The sequence below is a fragment of the Phacochoerus africanus genome, chromosome 14 (assembly GCF_016906955.1).
Source record: "Phacochoerus africanus isolate WHEZ1 chromosome 14, ROS_Pafr_v1, whole genome shotgun sequence".
NCBI classification, from domain to species: Eukaryota; Metazoa; Chordata; class Mammalia; order Artiodactyla; family Suidae; genus Phacochoerus; species Phacochoerus africanus.
The window spans coordinates 12437718-12457332 of NC_062557.1; the positions used below are offsets into that span (position 1 = coordinate 12437718).

Below are 19615 nucleotides of genomic sequence, written 5' to 3' on the forward strand. Positions count from 1 at the left end.
ATGTTGAGCAGCCATATGAATATTTATTTAGGTGGTTAGAGGGATTTATGAAGAATCCTGGAGCAAGTGACAGAGACATAAAAGCAAAAGGGTTTTGCCTCTCTTGAAAAAAAAATGGGGGCTGTGTCTTTGTTTTTAATTCCACTCTTTCCTCTGGCCTCCAACATTAAAGCATTCCTGTAACCCACCAACCACCCCAGATCTCTTTTGCTCCAAATCTTTAGTTTCAGCTGCTACCACTGCTGCTATGATAGCAACAGACTTCTATTGACAACCCTGGAAATAACATTTCAGGCTTTTCTTGATGGCATGACAGCCTCACACCAATTTTTTCTTCCATTATATGCGTTTGGCAAATACAACATATGTATAAAAACTGGGTTTATCTTCATCAGTTTATTGATTTTTGATTCAGTTCCTTCAAAATTCTGTGTAAGGCTGTAAGTTAACTCTCTATATGATATATTTCTGTAATGCAACAAATCCCCTAAAAATAACACTATACAAATGTAAAGCAAAATCAGCTAGGCCCATTTTAAATTTTTTCCATGATTTATATTTATGCAGAAGCAGTTATGATAATACAAATGTTTATTCATAGCTTCACTTTTTTTTTCTAAGAATGTGTAACTGTTGGAAAATACATGTATATATAAATGTATATGCATTCTATCTTTTTGTGAAAAGTACATACACACATACACAAATCCACACATACATATACACATGCAGTCCATTTCCTTTTAAAAAGGATACCTATATCTCAGGCTGTGCATGTCAACCTGAGATCATGCAAAATAGTGTCAGGAACACATATGAAGCATTTTCCCCCTGCCACCGTGGCCTGCCCCCAAGGCTGCCCGTGACCCCTGAACACACCTAGCTCCGTTGCCCAGGTTCCTAAACTACCTTCCAGCTCCCCTGTCCCCACGTCTTCCTCTAGATACTAACTACTTCCTGGCCCTTCAAGTGAGATGATCTCATCTAATTGTTAGGAAGAAAGTCTCTGATTAAACAGTTGCACATTAGAGCATGAACTACTTCAAGTGGTTAATATGTTAACACATCAAGGATGTCTGCACCTTAAAAGAGGAGTCTGCTAAGCCAAAGGCTTAGATATTGAACTGCAGATTGTGTGGGGGTGCAAGGTTGGGGCTGATATGCTTCAAGCTGCCTTAAAATACAGCAAGAGACATAACATTTAGCATATAATATTCTTTAAATCAGCTAAGTCTTATTTTTGGGTGCCCAGCACCATGTGCAGAAACCAGAAACAAAGAATCACTAAGCATTAAGATAGAAGTTCATGAAAATGCAAGATTCCCCAGGGCAGAAAAGCTTTCTGGAGGAGGCAGGCAGGAGCCCCAGTGGGCCTCGGTAACACTCAACAAGCCCGAGGGCTGTGGTGAGGAGGAAGGTACAGAACCTGAGTGAAGGTGGGACGTGGGCCCTGCGTGGATTTGTGGACAGAGAGAAGACCAGCTTGGCCAGAACAAAATGTCCACGCTGAGGAATACTGAGAAATCTGGATCGGGCAGACTGATGGATCTTGTCGTTAAAAGGGATCCTTTAAATTCAATTTAGTAAGATGACATTGTAAGAAAGCATCATCATCAAGAGATAGAAAATGAAAAATAAAAAGTTCTAGTTCTCCAAAATAACCAGTTACCCATTTCTGAGGCCATTTGGGCAATTTTAAATGTACATAACATTCTGCATTCTTTTCATTTACTATTACGTATTGGCAATCTTGTCTCATTTTCACAGAGAGATCTATTTCGTGCTTTTAAAATGGCCTCATTATATTTTATTGTTTGCATGTACCACAATTTATTTTTTCCCTTTTTTGTTTGTTTGTTGGCTTTGTCTTTTTAGGGCTGAGCTCACAGCATATGGAAGATCCCAGGCTAAGGGTCAAATTGGAGCTATAGCTGCTGGCCTACACCACAGCCACAGCAACGCAGGGTCCGAGCCACTACTGCCAACTACGCCACAGCTCACGGCAATGCCAGATCCTTAACCCACTGAGCAAGGCCAGGGATCGAACCCACGTCCTCATGGATACTAGTCAGGTTTATACCATTGAGCCACAACAAGAACTCCCTCCCTAGCTTTTGGCTCAAATAATAACACAAAGCTATTGTAGATCCTTGCAGGTATATCCATGGGACGCATTCCTATCAGTGGAATCAGAGGTTCCCAAGGTCATGTGCATTTAAATGGCAGCAGATATCCCCACACTCACCTCCAAATAGGCTGCACTGATTTAAATGCCCAGTATCACTGCATCATAGGGTATTTCTTAGGTTTAAAATTTATGCCCATCAAGTGGCAGCCAGGCCCGTCAAAACCTGCCAGTTTTGATTTACATTTTTTAATTAGGTGAATAAGCATCCCCCCCTCCCACATTTGCTGGCTATTACTTTTTGTCTGTGAATTCTGGGTCCCTACTCTTTGTCCATTTGGTCCACTGGCTTGCTAGTTTTCTTTCCATTGATTTCTAAGCACTCTCTGTAAGGCAGGGACCTCAGTGATTTCGGATTTCTCTGGCAGAGGCCTTCATGCTGGCCTGGAGCTCAAAGACCCTTGGCAGGGACATGGGCTGAGAGGAGGCTGTTTTAAATCAATCTCAAGTTGAGAAAGGCTCTGAATAGCGTCCTATCAGAGGAATAAGAAATACATTCTAGGGCTCTGGTGACACACTTGAGATAAATAGGGATGAAGGAGAGAAAGGACAAAGATGAACCAAAGTTTCTACAGGAAACAGAGAGACTGGGGAAGCCCTGAGAGGCTGGAGAGAAGAGCCAGTTTGGAAGGAAACATGCTAATTCGGTGTGGTGGTTACTGAGTTTGAAATAGTAGTGCATTCCACTCAGGAAGATGATTTACAGGCAGTGTGAGATATGGGACCAGCGAGGAATCAGGCTGAGGCTTCTGGGAAGCATCTCTACTGAAGTGGCAGCTGAAGCCCCAGGGGAGATGAGCTCACCGCACAAGGGGGAAGGAGAAGCAGAGCCCAGGACGAGGACTTGAGGAACACCCACGAGGAGGAGAAGAGACCAGCAGGGGCAACAAGTAAACCAGGAGAGGAGTGGGGCTCTAGAGCGAGGGTTAGACACTCCGGCCAGTGGCCGCACCTGGCGCCTCGCCTGTCTTCTTAAATAAAGTTTTATCGGAACACGGCCACTTGTTGACACACTGTCTGAGGCTGTTTTCACACCACAACAGCAAGGGCTGAGTAACTGCGACAGGGACCGTGTCACAAACCTAGACTCTTGCTACCCAGGCCTTTTACAGGAATAGTTCTCCAACCCCGGTTCTAGAAGGAAAATCGTTGGTTAACACGGTCAAATGCTGCACAGAGTCAGAGGGTGACTGCAAGTGGGAAACCACCACCGATTTAGAGAGTAGGTAGCAGGTTACTTCGTAAACTTTCTGTATCACGTTGGGATTAGAAAAGGGGCTTTAAAGGCATATCTGGAAGAGCTGACTCATACACCTCAGGAAAAGCAGAGCGGGAGGTGGGTCAGCAGCTAATAAGCACATCAGGAAGCACAGAGAAGTGCTGTCTATCCACCTGTGTGTCCTCACAGCCCTTGAGTGAAGAGGGTTGAGCATCATCGTGACCTCGGGGATTAGAGCTGGAAGTCAGTGTCCTCAAGAAAGTGGCGGAAGGGGAACTGTGTGGAGCAGTGTGCTGGTAAATGTTTAATAACACGCTCCCAAAAATATCTGCAGCAGCGTGCCCTGATTTCCATGGTGCACACACTCCAGCTGGCAGAATTCCTGACAATGTAACAATTGGCTCCTTCAAGCCAGTTCAATTGGTGCCAGCACACCAACTGGGGGATGCTGTCACCAACGCTGAAGCTGGAGGATGGAGCACAGGAAGGCGTGAGTGCGGGGTTGAATTCTTTAGGAATACGTCTTGGGAAGCAAGAGATGATATCGCGACAGTTAAAAGGAAGAGGCATGAACTTCAGTGTTGATAAGTGGTGAGAGAGAGGGTGGTCACAGGGGAAACAGAAAGTCAGCTTCTGCTAGAGCGAAACGGCTATTTGAAAGGACACAGCACCAAACGTTAAAACTAAAATTAACGTAATGTATTAAGCTGTCATGGCTAAATTAATATATTAAGTTATCAAGTTTTCTTATAATTCAGATTCTATATAACCCAGTGCTTCTGAATATACATGTTAAGTAAATACACACCATTACGGTTGTAAACACATAAGTATATACATAGTAGGCATTCAGCAGTTTTAGTTGTCGATGCTTAATCATGATGACATGATGTATTTGTGTTTATTAGGTTCATCACACTGACTTTGAAATAATTCCTGATGTAGTGCAGAATTACTAAAGACTAAAATATTTCCAAGTAGTTATTATTTTAACATATTCAAAAGTTGGATGATGCAGCTATATTTCAACATCTGATGAACCAGAGCAATTTATACTTTGGACCATGAAATAATTAAATTAATCACATATAATGTCACCTCATGGCTTCCAACCGGCAATGTTTCCCTAACCATGGGTGGAGAAGCAGCCTTTTTCACCTGCATTTGTTCAGTCCCTCAAGTCATTCATGCACTCACTCATCCAGCTCTACCTGAGTCCTTAGCATATGCAAGGCAAAGTTCCAGGGACTAGAAATATTTTCCATAGTGCTTGAAGGGTTTTTTTTTTTTTTTTTTTTCCCACTGAACAAATAATCTTAAGTAGTCTTTAAATAAAACAAAAATTTGCCAGGGAATGGAACTGGAGGGAAGGTATGGGATAAAATACTTTGGGCGGGGGGAGAACTGTTTGTTTCTGCTCATTTGCTGTTATTTCGTCTCCTTGCTCTAGGAAGCAAGGTCGGAACCCACTGCCTCCCTGTATCCCAAGCTTATCTTCCGGAGCATTCTTCCTGGAAAATGGCACTTACGCTTTATGCCACCACGACTGAAGGCCTGTCTTCCTTTCTGAGGGAGCAGGCGAGCCTTCTTGGGTGGGATGGAAAATACGTTTCTATTCTTAGCATTATTAATTCTAATCCAGGAGGGCACAAAGAGAAGACCACTTCCCTCTGTGCCCTCAGGACGTGTATGCAGGGGAGACGAGAATTAAATAATGAACAGGTCCCAAACAAAGCCATTCGATGCTGGGCACTGCAACGTCTTTCTGTTTCTCAATGCTACTAAAACCCCACAATGAGGTTTGTAACTTTATTCTTTGGGAAATGGATTCCTGCAAGCTTTTAGCACAGTGAGAATTGCCCAATCTTATGAAATGTTCTTTTTTTCCCTCCCTCAAGCTCTTCTGGTAACACAGACCAGATTTCTAGATGTCCTACTGGCAGCCGACCTTTTCTCGTGAACTCCAGTCAGTGGCCAAGGGAGAGGAGCATCAGTGCTTTAAAATCTCTTTTCTATGCCTGAAGCAAACATTTTACAACATTTCTCCTTGATACGAAATCTCTGCTTGGACATCTGGCTTCACAGTGAGGAACTTTCAATACACTAGCTTCAAAGAAAGGGCTTGGCCCTGCTGGTGCAGTGATGCCAGAAGAATGTTCCACGGTCTTTCTACAGAACTATTTCTAACAATTCCCCCCAATGAACTTCTGAGAGTCCAGTGGAGAGAGTTAACTAACAGATAGCTCGGCTTTGGTGTGCGCCTGACGGGCCCTTGCTGAGCTCAGAAACGAGGGATAAACAAGGTGGAGGACGTTTTATTAGAATCTGCCCACGACGTCCCTGTTACCAGCAGATCGGCGTTACCTTCACAGTCTGCTGCGCCATCGCAAAGCCGTCACAGGCATGCTGCCGTCAAGAAAATAACAGGAGAGGGAAGGGACATGATTGGTTTCCAGAGCCTTCATGTATGAGACGACAGCATTCATTTATTCAGCATATTTCTAGAACTTCCAGTGAACCAAACTCCGAGGGCAGCGCTTGCTCTCAGGAAGCTTAGAGTCTGCTGGAAGGACATTCATCCAAACAGAGGCTCAGCATCTCCTCTTTGCAATGGGAAAACCCTCTCTTAAAATCACAGACTATTTCGGGAAGGGTGTGGTTATCTTGTGAGGCCACAATCCTGACTGACGTCGTGAGGGTGTTTGCAGTTTCTCTTTGTCCCCTTCGGGGGATATCCGCGTGGCTCACTACGCACTGTGTCTGGCGCAGCGTGTTGTTCCAGAACCACCTGGAGATGAAGTACAAGCTCTATGTCACCTCCCTAGAGCCTGAAGCGCCTGAGCAGCGAAACACACTCAAGCTCAAGGTTTTGGATAAAGGAAAAACTTGGGGACCGGCATTACAGTGTGGCGAAAACTTCACTGGATAAAGGAACAAAGCTGGCAAGAGCTTCTCTCTGACACTCCACAATCTTAAAGGGAAAGGACTCTCTGTAGGGAGCCTGTGCCGTCACCAGAGAGCGTGATGGTTGAGGGCGAGCTGTCGATACAGTGGTGAGAAGGGCAACATCTAGACAAGTGGTTCTCAAAGGTTTTGGTCTATTCTTTAACAATAAAGAATCCCAAAAAGGTCTTATTTATGTAGGTTCCATCAGTATTCACCATATTAGAAATTAAAATAAAGAAATATTAAAATACTTATTAATTCATTAAAAACAGAAACCCATTATGTGTGACATAAATATGCTTTTTAAATAAAAAATAAACTTCTTTTCAAAGCAAAAAAAAAAAATAGCGAGAAGTGTTTCATAGTTTTGCAAATCTTTTTAGTGCCTGGCTTAACAGAAGGCAGCTAGATTCTCATACCTGATTCTGCATTCCATGTCTTGCAATGTGTTGCTTTGGTTGAACTATAAGAAAACAATCCAGTGTCACACAGATAAGCAGCTGGAGAGGGAGGGGTCTTTTAGAAACCTTTTCAGGTGACTGTGGATATTCCTAGTGACTACAGCAAAAATTAGCAAGTAGCAGTTTCTTTAAAAAGTTGCAATGCAGAATCGGAAACCCTACACCTTCATATACTATTTTAATGTTACATTAAAATTCGTTAGTCATAGTTCCCATTGTGGCTCAGTGGTTAACGAATCCAACAAGGAACCATGAAGTTTCAGGTTCGATCCCTGGCCCTGCTCAGTGGGTTAAGGATCTGGTGTTGCCATGAGCTGTGGTGTAGGTCACAGACGTGTCTCGGATCCTGTGTTGCTGTGGCTGTGGTGTAGGCTGGCAGCTGTAGCTCTGATTAGACCCCTAGCCTGGGAACCTCCACATGCCGAGGGTGTGGGCCTAGAAAAGAGAAAAAAAAAAAAAAGTTGTTTAGTCTGTTTTGTATTTTGAATGGATCTTTCACCTATGCCTGATTTTGTAACATCCAGGTGTTTGTCGTTTGGAAAACACTGGTTCGGTGAGTTACAAAAATCTTCCAAATGTTGATACGCTTCATTAATTCTTCCCTGTTTCTTCCCATGCACATCATTAGGAATATCACCGATCAGAAAAGTCTTTAAGTGCTAGCAAGCTGTCAAGCTTACAGCGAGGGTATGAATTTTCCAAATTCCTGATTTTTGCTTGAAAGCTCAAGTTTTATTGTTAGCAACAACTCAGTCGGTTGTTGTCCTTGAAGTGTCAGGCTTAATTCCTTCACTTTCAAGAGAATCTCTGCCAGACAGTCAAACCGGAAGACACGTAGTTAGCCTGTCAATCCTTCTTTCCAAGTGACTGGAGCTCAGCTCACACTCAAGCAAATGCAGAATGGCTTTTCCTTGAGACAACCACACTGCTTCATTGTGCAGCACCAGTGCTTTAAGTGTACTTCTGATGCATAGTAAAAAGATGTATGTACTCCCACGGATTGAGATTTAATAAAATTAATACTATTTATTGTTTCAGTTTTCTTTTTCTTTTTTGGCCACACCCGTGGTATATGGAAGTTCCAGGGGCCAGGGATCGAATCTGAGCTGCAGCTCTGACCTACAGCACAGCTGTGGCAATGCAGGATCCTCAACCCACCGTGCCACAGCGGGAACTCCATTTCACTTTTATTTTAAAGCACAAACATGTGGTAATGAAGAAAGTAATGACTGCCCATAGCAGTTCAGTGTCAGTGATATGTTTCCTGCTAAAATACCATCATTTGTATCCTCTGTGGATTTTCATGATATCAGTGCAAGTGTGAACACAGTGAAAAAGTCAACTAATGTCTTATTATGAAAATAGTTTTGTCCTAGCGGAGTCCCTGAAAAGGTCTCAGGAAGCTAAGGGGGTCTGAGGATACCACCTTGAGAACCACTGGTTTAGACTGTGTTGTGTTTCATACGCCGTGCTGACAAGTAGAGACTTCATTCTATAGGCAATGAGAAGCCACTGCTGAATTTTAAGAAGCAAACCACATCCTCGTATGTGTGTTTCAGAAAGGTCACTTTATCGACAGTTCGAGGGATATATTTGAGAGGGTCAAGCTATTGGCAGTGATTCTACAAAAAAGGGCCTGTAACAGGCAAGGTCAAAAATATGAAGCTCTGACAAAGAAGGTAAGAACTAGTGGTTGGGGGATGAGGTACACATATGGAAGTATTTAGACATTACTTCTAGGGACTGACCTCGGGGAGATAAAGGAGGGAAAGGATTCATTCCAGGAGACTTCCAGAATCTGACTTGAGTGAGGGAGTGGATGACGGTGGCACTTTAACTCTCATCATCAATACAAGAAGAACGGGTTTAGCGGTCAGAGAAGAGTGGGAGCTCCCTACGGCCAGTTTACCATCTCTCTAGTCTGAGCAGCCTGAGAGCCATCCACGTGGAAATGTGCAACGGCAGTGAGAGACGCGATTGAGAGCTCAGAAAACGTCGGGGTGGAGGTGAGGATTCCAAATTCATTTGAATGGAAGCTTCTGTGAGGGGCTGGGATTGTCCAGGGACAGTGCAAACAAAGAAAACAGAAGAGGCTGGTGAACAGCGGAGGTTCCGGGAGACAGGCGGGCGGGGGGAGGGTTTGGGAGCTCCTGGCCCCTGCCGCCCAACACCTCGACTACACGTCATTTACATCTGGTTGTACTGCTTAGAATAAACCAGTAGTCTAGTTTTTAAAAAGAAGAAAGAAAGGAAAACAGAAGGGGTTTTGCTTACTACCAAGATTTGAGTGTTAAAAAGAGGAAGGGGAATCAGGGAACGGGAAAGAGGTTTTCAGAACATGGCAGATGAACTGAGAAAGCGCTACCATGCAACTAACTGGAATTTTTAGGGACTGTTTAGATGGCAGATTAAGTCACTGTTCATTGCTGTTCATGGGTATATAATTTCCCTGCCTCATGGATGTGGACGGAAATGAAGCTGAGGCTGCAGGGATTTTTTTTCCTGTTCACCTTTTTGCCCTCCTGTAATTCACCATAAGGATGACACCCCAGGCAACCACTAGTCCAAAGAGATTTTGCAGACGAGGAGAACAGGCCTGAACCCAAGGTAAAGCCTGGAGCTAAACCCAGCTACAGCCTAAATCCAAACCACACTAATGACCCACAGATATATTTCGAGAAAAAAAAATTGTTACTACAAGTTCACTAAGTTTGGGGGGGCTGTTTGTTATACAGCATTGTAGAAACACCTGACTAACACAGTTCTCTGTTAAATGTTATAAAGGAGCCAAAGAGGCTTCTAAGAACAGATAGTAGATTGAATTTCCCTCTCCCAACCCAACAGAAAAGCACTAAGGCACTGAAATAGAGTATAATACAAAAAACCCTTACAGGCTTGTTGTCAAGGAAGATACCTGGAGCATTTCAGCGACTCAACTTTAAAATCCGCCTATGACTCTGAAATCATTAATCTGTTTTGAGCTAACAAAATCCAGAGAATTCCCCTTACTGTTACCAAATTTGAAGAGACGAAAACTGTGTGAGTAACCTCAGCTTTTTCTTCTTCTGATTGTATGATGGATGTGTTGGAAAAACAGCTAAAAATCAAGGCTGTCTGTGGGAAGTGAAAGTATTAGGACTTCAGGAATACACACCCAACTGGGATAACCCAAACCCCAAAGGATTATAAGATGCTTCTTCCTTTCAGGCAGTGTGAACTCAGAAACAGGAAGAACAGTCAGCCCAACCAGACTGCACATCCCCCTTACTCTAGCTCCTCCCTCCCCTTCTTCAGGTTCTAGAAAATGTGGAGATAGGACAAATCGGTGTTACTGACAGAGGGAGATGCACTGTGTTTCAGGAACATCTGCTATTCGATGTTTGACCTTCGAGGGATCCTGGTTAATTACAGAATTTATTCTGGTTGCTCTATCAAACTGACACGGTAAAGAAAAAGACTTCTTGAGGAATCCTTCAGAAAAGCAAATCCTTGACCTGGAGGAAGACTCAAATCTTGCCCAGCCTTTTCCACAGCAGTATTCAATGAGTAATGTTTCAGTTCTCAGAGGAAAAAGTGTGAACAAGAATACAGTGCCCATGTCACTCAAAATGCAAAGGTTAACTGGCAGACACTCTTAAACATGGAAAAATTCAGGGAAGATAGTACCATGAGTCTATGATCCAGCCAATTGAGAACCGCATCAGAGCGAAAACGTCGGGAATGGAGGGTAGAAGACTGTGGTCATGAAAGGCCTGGTGGTAAGCACCACATCGATTAAGGCTAGCATGAGCATTAAACTAAAGCTCAGGGTCAGAGACGCACTGGGAACTCCACAAACCTGGACAGTGGAAAGAAAGAACACAACCCTAGGCAGCAGGAGGCAAGGAGGAGGGATGGCAGGAAGTGTGAGTAAACCAATGCACTCACGTTTCAGCCCCGAATCAAACTCTGTTTCAAAGTTTAATAAATTAATTCTTCCTGTTTTACGCTAGTTTCTTTCCTCTGCTGAACTTCAGGAAAATTAACTTGAGATTTTTCTAAAACTAACAAAAAGATAGAGTCTAGTGTATTAACCCATTCTATCAGGCTATTTGGCTTTCCTCCTCTTTCCTCCTCATATGTAGTAGGATATCTGATGTTCACCTCAATGCTAGGAGGATTATTTCTGGGTGGTGAAATATGTGGTAATTTTACATATTTTTACCTTTCTGTTCCCCTGCATTTTGAATTATGTATGAGCATATGCCATTATCCATCTCTACAAAGACAACAGAGTAGATTTTTCTTGAAAATATGCCACGGTGTTAATTATCAGTGTTAATTCTGGGTAGTAGGAGTATAGACATAGATTTTTCCTCGTACTATTGTGTTCTGGTGAGGAATATGGGGAGATGGGAACCGGACACTTGGTAGAGACCACTGCAGAGGACTTAAGACGGCCCTCTCTTCCACTCCTCCCTGCGAGGTGGAGACCATTTCCCCTCGGCTTGACTCTGGGCTGGCTCTGGGACCTGCCTTGAGCAACAGAATGTGGTAGAAGTGCCACTGCCAATCTTTCTGCAGTGGCCTTGAGGGCAGTGCAGGTCTGCCTTCGCCTATTTGAACCCCCCTCTTAGACACTAGCTTCCATGTAAAAAGTCTGACTACCCAGAGAACGAGGCCACGTGGACAGGAGCTGGAGCCCTCCTGGATGCTGCAGCCCCAGCCAAGCCTCCTGGGGAAGGTAAGTGAATACGTCTCCCTGCCAACGCTACACACTGAGCAGAAGAACCATCTAGTCCAACTCTGCCCACATCCCTGATCCAAAGAATTACAGGCATATGACATAGCTGTTGCTTTAAGCCACTAAGTTAAGGGGTGATTTGTTATGCAGTAGAGACAGCTCTTTTTAGAAGCTTGACTTTGAAGGTAAGGAGTGAATTAAAGCAGTAAATAAGCGATCAAGATTTTTTGGCTCTCAAGACAGGGTATATACTACAGCATAAAAGATCTACTCGTGTGAATGCGTTTGTTTCTATACCTTTTCTTATACTTCAGGAATTCCAGTCCATGAAACCTTGCTTCATCTGTTGTTTCTTAGACAGCAAGGAACATGCCTCCTGTTAGTCTCAGCTACGTGATTCCCTATGTCCACTGGGTTCCGTGAGGCTGATGCTCTTAATTTTTCACCCAATGTTTTTTTTTTATTATTTCTTATTATAAAAGTGAAGTTATACTTTAAACTATAGAGCTAAGATAAAAAGAAAAAATTACCGCAAATCCCACCACTCAGAGATACCTACCAGTAAAATTCTGATACATAATTCCAGTCTTTTTCGTCCTTACAAGGTTTTTTTTTTTTGGCCATGCCCATGGCATGCAGAAGTTCTTGGGCCAGGGACTGAATCCATAACACAGCTGTAAACAGAGCCACAGCAGTGACAATGCCAGATTCTTAACACGCTGAGCCACGAGGTACCTCCTCTTTAGATGTACTTTCATTTGCAAAGATGACCTCATATGTACATACTGTTCTGTAAACTGCATTTTATTTATTTATTTATTTATTTTTGTCTTTTTGCTATTTCTTTGGGCCGCTCCTGCGGCACATGGAGGTTCCCAGGCTAGGGGTCGAATCGGAGCTGTAGCCGCCAGCCCACGCTGGAGCCACAGCAACGCGGGATCCGAGCCGCGTCTGCAACCTACACCACAGCTCAAGGCAATGCTGGATCGTTAACCCACTGAGCAAGGGCAGGGATCGAACTCACAACCTCATGGTTCCCAGTCGGATTCGTTAACCACTGCGCCACGACGGGAACTCCTAAACTGCATTTTAACTGACAGTTATCTCGTGAACATCTTCAAGATCCCTGAATATCCTTCTCCGACATTGTTTTCAAAAGTGCATAGTTTTTCAGCTGATGTGCTATGGTGGAAAATAAAGCATAGAAAGGAGATAGAAAATGCTGGTATTGTGGACGCCTTTCTCATAATGGGAGCTCAATGAACAGTTACAGGATAAATAAATGAGTGAGAGAATGAGAATCTTTTTGCCTAGCTAAAGTTTGGTACAACTCTTTAATTGCCACTTAGGGCAAGTTCTGGAAGTGGGTCAAAGGCTTGTATCTCAGGCAATTTAATAATGATAGGTATTGCCAAATTAGTCTCCATAAGTGTTTTATCAAGTTACACTACCCCAAGACTGGTGGTCCTTTAAATGGATTTTAGTGGCCTACTTTATACCTCAATTTCTCTCTAAAGATTCACTTTAACAAAAAGTCTGCTTATCCAAGAACACTCTGGGAAGCTCTGGCCGACTGAGTGCTAGGTTACTGCCCATCTCCACTCTCCAACACCAGCTGGAGAGCTCAGCTCATCATAAGCCCCGAAAGTGGGGTGAATACACTCTTTTTACAGCACTATTTACAACTAATATTTAAATATAGTCATATCTAATACTACAAAATATTAGGTCCACATGGACCTATTTTAATGTATATGCAGACAAATTGGTTTCAGAAAACCAAATACAAGGCTCGTGATGACTGGGTCTCTCTCTGAGTATCTGTATCTATCCACGTATCTGTATGTATAAAACACTCAAACATGATTAGCAGATGTGCTATCATCATTCAGGCAGACAGAAAATTAAGAGTGAGGAGATCCAGGTTCATTCATGCACTTGGTCACTGACTTGCTCTCACAGACAGAATGTAGAAGCAGGGCTAGCATGTAATAGTTAACAGCCGAGGCTTTCAAGTCAGAAGGTGGGGACTTGAACCTGGCTCTGACAGTTATTCAGAAGTCTGACCTGGGCTGGTTACTCAACCTCAGAGCCTTAGTTTTCCCATCTGTAAGATGGGGACACTAGGAATGCCTTCCTCATAAAGATTACTTATAAGGCTTAAATGAGATGGTGGAACATGAGATGAATGGAAATGTTTGGCAGAGAGCCTGGTATAGATCATATGTTGAATAAATATCAGCTATCATTCCCATTATTATTTGCGACACAACCTAAAAAAAGCAAGGCAATGAGTGCTAATAAATTAACTATTTTACATAGGTTAGGTCCCTCCCCCCCCCAAAAAAAGATAATTCACTTTACATATAATCTAAGTGAGTGAGTCAAAACTCAACTGTATCTTATCCACATCGTAATTTTAATTAGGTTCAGGTACCTATAGTACCTATGTTTGGACATCATAATTAGGTCTCTATATCTACAGTTTTATATACATACACATACTGCCATCTTTTAACTTCAACTCGTCTTCATAATTTGGCATTTTGTTGGAAATTAGGATCGGCATGTTTGTCCCTTTTAATAGGTAAATGGATTAAAACTGCAAAAAGTGGGACTGCTTGGTCATATGGTAGTTCGATGTATAGATTTCGGAGGTACCTCTACACTGTTCTCCATAGTGGTTGTACCAGCTTACATTCCCACCAACAGTGCAGGAGGGTTCCCTTTTCTCCATACCCCCTCCAGCATTTATTTGTGGACTTATTAATGATGGCCATTCTGACTGGTGTGAGGTGGTATCTCATGGTAGTTTTGATTTGCATTTCTCTAATAATCAGTGATGTTGAGCATTTTTTCAAGTGCTTGTTGGCCATCTGTATATCTTCCTTGGAGAAATGTCTATTCCGGTCCTTTGCCCACCTTTCAGTTGGGTTGTTGGCTTTTTTGCTATTGAGTTGTAGAAGTTGTTTGTATATTTTAGAGATTAGGCCCTTGTCTGTTGCATCATTTGAAACTATTTTCTCCCATTCTGCAAGTTGTCTTTTTGTTTCTTTTTGGTTTCCTTTGCTGTGCAAAAGCCTGTCAGTTTGATTAGGTCCCATTGGTTTATTTTTGCTTTTATCTTAGAAAACTATATACAGAACTACCATATGACCCAGCAGTCCCACTCTTGGGCATATATACAGACAAAACTCTCCTTAAAAAAGACACATGCACCTGCATGCTGCACTATTCACAATAGCCAAGACATGGAATCAACCCAAATATCCACTGAAAGATGACTAGATTAGGAAGATGTGATATATATACAAAATGGAATACTACTCAGCCATAAAAAGAACAAAATAATGCCATTTGCAGCAACATGGATGGAACTAGAGACTCTCATCCTGAGTGAAGTAAATCAGAAAGAGAAAGACAAATACCATATGATATCACTTATATCTGGAATCTAATATATGGCACAAAGGAACCTTTCCACAGAAAAGAAAATCATGGACTTGGAGAATAGACTTGTGGTTGCCAAAGGGGAAGGGGAGGGAGTGGGAGGGACTGGGAGCTTGGGGTAAACAGATGCAGAAAGTTGCTTTCGGGATGGATTAGCAATGGGATCCCGCTGTATAGCACTGGGAACTCTGTCTAGGCACTTATGATGGAACATGTAGTGTGAGAAAAAAGAATGTATACATGTAAGTGTAACTGGGTCACCATGCTGTACAGTAGAAAAAATATATATGAATAAATGATAAAAATATATATATAAAGCAATTAACACAATAAAAAATAAAATAAAATAAAAACTGCAAAAAAATAGGCAGTTACACTAATTACATTTCTTTCAAGGTTTTTTTTTTTTAAATCTTTAAGAAACAATACTAGAAACTATGTTTTTATGGAATAAATAAATGTTTTCCTTTTTGCACACATTGGGATTCAATTATTTGAAACTTGGAAATTACCTACCACTTGGTAGTCAGATATCAAGTGGCAAAGAAATTCACTTAAAATGAAATTTTTATGTAACAAAAGAATTTAAACAAAGCAGTCAACTCAGTTGATGCAAAGCCAAGCAGTTATTCAGATCAATGAGTACTTGCTCTCCATTTATAAATGAAAAGAGTTGCAAAGATTTTTTTAAATTACTAGGATATAGAAAGAAAACGTCTTTTTTGGTCTCATCACATGTAGGGGGGAGAGAAAACTCAAAGACGGAAAAAAATAGGGAAAATGTCATTAATAACAAAATAAATCCTCACCTCTAAAGTGAGGAGGCTGGAAGTAATGGCCTCCAAGGTTTTGTCCATATCTTAAGTTTTTTTATTCCATTCAGTGTTGTCCAGGCTTAAAATGTATATATGAAAAGCAACTTACATTAACATTGACTTTTTCCTAAATTACTCAGATGGCTTACAATAGGCTAGAGAAAAGAAAAATGGGGGGATAAGGCAGAAAAAGGCAGTGATAAAACCCAAATGCTTCTTTTATTTGTCTTTGCTTTGTGTGATTACTCGACATGCTTCAAGCATTGTTGTAACAAAGCAAAATCACTGAAAAATAATCTTTTGCTGGGGATTCTTTAAAAAAAGTTTTGTTCTCTTTTAAATCTTATTTATAAAGGTTTCCAGATGCTTATCCTCACAGATAAAACACAGCATGATGTAGACACTTACAATAATATTCACTGCTATGAAGCCAAGAAAAAACTGCTTAGAGATCTAACTGCCTATCACCCAAAGAATTGGGGGGCTGGAGAATTTTCTGTTGCTATGAAAGGTGTGATTCTCTGAAGCCGTTTGGAAACAACCTAGGTTCTCAGCAGCAACACATCTCTCCTGTACTATGTCAAAGCACATCAAATGGTTGGCATTCCAAACCTCAAACAGGTTATTTCTCATTATGCGAATACATAACGAAAGGATGTGGGCAAAGAATAGAATGTAAATTGGAAGCTGACTTCTGAATTTATTAGCCAGCAGTACTGAGCTAAAACAGTCATTCTAATTTCAAGAGACAGTTCCAAAGTGGTTCTCAGGAGAAAGGACAGGGTAGTTTTCAAATATTTGTTCAATGTGAATGGACTGGGCTTGCCAAAAATGACTTCTTATGCTGGCATGTGATCTTTTCGAGGGAAGCCAGCCTGAGTGACTGGATACATCAAAGGTAGGGAGTCCAGTGAATGGAATTACTGCAGGCTGTGTGAACAAGCCAGATACCTGCATTCATCTGCCCACTGCTGGGATTTCAGCCCTCCTTTTAATTACATTAAAGCAGCTGGTACCACTGGTTACTGAAGTCTTCAGATTACCTTGATTGCTCGGTCATTATCTCTAATCAGCTGCTTCTTCTCATCTTCAAACTTCTGTGTAACATCCTGGAGCCGCCTTTCTGCAGCAAGCTGCTGCCGGCTGTTCTCCTCTTTCAGGGAGGAAATGGTTGTCTGAAGTTCTGCTATGATCTAAAATGAAAACAGCATGCTATAACTGCAAATTCTTCAGCAAGATGCATCTATTTTATATGTATTTATGCTTAACAAGAGAAGGGATTTGGCAAAACTGGTCCACAAACTAAATATTTTCAATTAACGTATCATACACTCTAATACATGAAATTCCACTCAATAAAAGACTATAATAAAACTGTGAATGGTGAACAACTGCTGAACCAAATACACTTGGAAGCCTTTCCCACTATAACATTCCACAATATTTGCTCATCAGAGGAAGGAACATCTGTGATCTCAAAAATATGAAATGTGTCAGAGTTTATGTTACTGAGAAACACACTTATTAGAGTGAAAAAAGCTATTCTGCCTTTCATGATACTTTGAACTTTAATAAGCAATGAAAATCATGAACACGGTTCATTCTTCACAGTTACCTAATTCTACAGAGTGATTTTTGAGTGTTTACTAATGTTTGCGCATTGTGCTAAGAACTTGAGTTCCTCTGTCATTTACTCCTGGGAGAAAGCGTTATCATTGCCCAGCTCTTCTAAATGGAGAAACAGAGGCACAGAAAGAGGTCCAACTGCTGAAATCGACATCCAACCAGGAGACAGGGAGAATCTGAACTGTGTAGACAGACCGACTGTTGTACTGGTTGGCTCCTCTTAACTACCTAGGATGTGTCTTTCTTTTAGACAAGGTTACGGTATTGAAGAGAAGTTTATCACGATGTAGTTCCCCAGAGGCTGCTTTCTTCCTAACGGATCATAAACTTTTTGATTTTGGGCTCAAACCAGTCACTTCAGAGACTCTTGCAGTATTCCCTACGTCTGAGAGTTGGTTCTCCCCATGACTGGGCTCCCTCCAAGTTCTCAAAGTAACTCTGATGACCTTTTTAGTTAGTGGGTTTACTGGGAGCACGGCTCTTCCTTTGGTTTGGATGTATCCATTTCCTTTCAAATTCAATAGTGTCGACCTTTTAAAAGCAGGAAATGGTTGTTTCTTCTAATAAAAGGGCGATCTTCATCCTGGGCTAGAACGCAGCGCTGTTGGTTCTACAGGAGGACGGCCGGTTGTTAAGAAACCCTGGGCAAGTTAGTACGATGTTTTCCTTGAAGCTCAGTTTTCCAATGATTATTTGATGACGAAACTAGATTGCAGAGTTATAAAGTAATAAACAGAAACTGTCTGGAGTCGTCCAGATGTCAAGGCCTATAGAAATACTAGCTGTTAGTACTGGCATGAAGAGCACATTTCCCTCAAAATGGACCACTTACGCTTTGAAACAAGTGAGCAAACTCACTGTAACAAAGTTTAATACTTAGAGTTTGTGAATAATCAAATATTAAGGCAAATGTGAAATAAATGACAAAATATCTTAATATTTTAAAATACAAACTCAGTAACAATTTGACACTTAGAATTTGTAAACAATCAAATATTAAGACAATTTGAAATAAATGACAAAATATCAATATTTTTAAATGCAAACTTGAACCTTCTGCTATGAGTAGAGGAAGTCGTTTACTGAGAATGAAGGTGTTTTCTCTGTTTTCTGAATTTTGATTAAATGTTTCCATTCTGGCATCAATTCAGTTCATTCTCATATCACTTCTATGAAACAGAGAAGGTTAAATTCTTAGAGTAAATGTCAAAAACTGAGGCACAGAATAATCAGCTCACTCACAGTCACAGGGCAAGAGGAGCCAGAGATAAGAAAGAGCCAGATTTCCTTGGCCCAACATGAAACTTAAGATTAATATTTTATAAGAACATGGGGCCAGATAGTAAAAATAACTCACAATTTCAATGACTATTGCAGTGTTTCAAGTTGAGTAAACTGAACGTGGTGGAAGTGATGAGTTTAACTTTGCAATGTGTTCAGTGTGTGTGTGTGTGTGTGTGTGTGTGTTTAGTGCTATGCAATCTTATCACACGCATAGATTCGTATCTACCACCACAATCACATGATGGATTTTAAAAGCACAAAGTGATTTCATGTCTTTCAAAAACAGTTAAGATTTAGATTAGCTTTTAATTGACCAAGACTGAAGATAAAAATATTTGGGTCTTCACATGACCGCAAGGACACGAGACCTGAATTTCTTCTTTGCAGAAGATTTGTGATAAGAGTACATCAAAAAGAAATAAAGGAAGGAACGTTTGGAAGGGACGACAAGTAAAGACCAGGATGTACTGAGGAGAACTTGCTTGCTTTTGCATAGAAAATGAAACCTTATATTCTTTGGGGGGAATAATGAGATTATCTTTGGAAAGCTACTTTTAAAACTTATGGAGATGATATAGGGAGAGTGTAAAAATACTTCAGGTGAAATCCCTCATATAGATAAACAGATAAACTATTTGATAGACTGATAGATATGGTGGATTTAGAGAGGTGGCTGAAACGCGGATAATTTTAAAAGCAGATCTAAGATTTACTTTAAGATTGAGAAATAATCACGCTAACTAGATTAATACGCTTTTGGGAAGGAACAAAAAGTCTCGGTTGTAGACTTAAGAGTATGAGACAAGAGCCCATTTTCACCTTAGCCCAGAGCATGTAACTGGCACGTGATAAATATTTAAGTAGTAGAACAATAATCATAGTAAATAAGAAAAAATAATTCCTTGG

General features: G+C 41.3%; 1 protein-coding gene and 1 long non-coding RNA gene across 6 annotated transcripts in view; one reads left to right on the plus strand and one right to left on the minus strand.

Annotated features, from left to right (window-relative positions):
- The window catches only part of CEP112 (centrosomal protein 112), a 471778-nt gene that overhangs the window by 128847 nt on the left and 323316 nt on the right, over window positions 1-19615 (minus strand). For all 5 annotated transcript variants that reach the window (XR_007131880.1, XM_047758132.1, XM_047758130.1 and 2 more), the window contains exon 23: window positions 16843-16992. Coding sequence is in view for 4 of the 5 variants with exons in the window: in XM_047758132.1 (XP_047614088.1) it covers window positions 16843-16992 (150 nt within the window). In the remaining variant the exon portion in view is untranslated. The remainder of the gene's footprint in view (window positions 1-16842; window positions 16993-19615) is intronic.
- On the plus strand, window positions 3443-6559 carry LOC125114712 (uncharacterized). The gene is made up of 3 exons (XR_007131882.1): window positions 3443-3894; window positions 4855-5203; window positions 5303-6559. It is a non-coding gene; the product is annotated as an uncharacterized LOC125114712 (long non-coding RNA).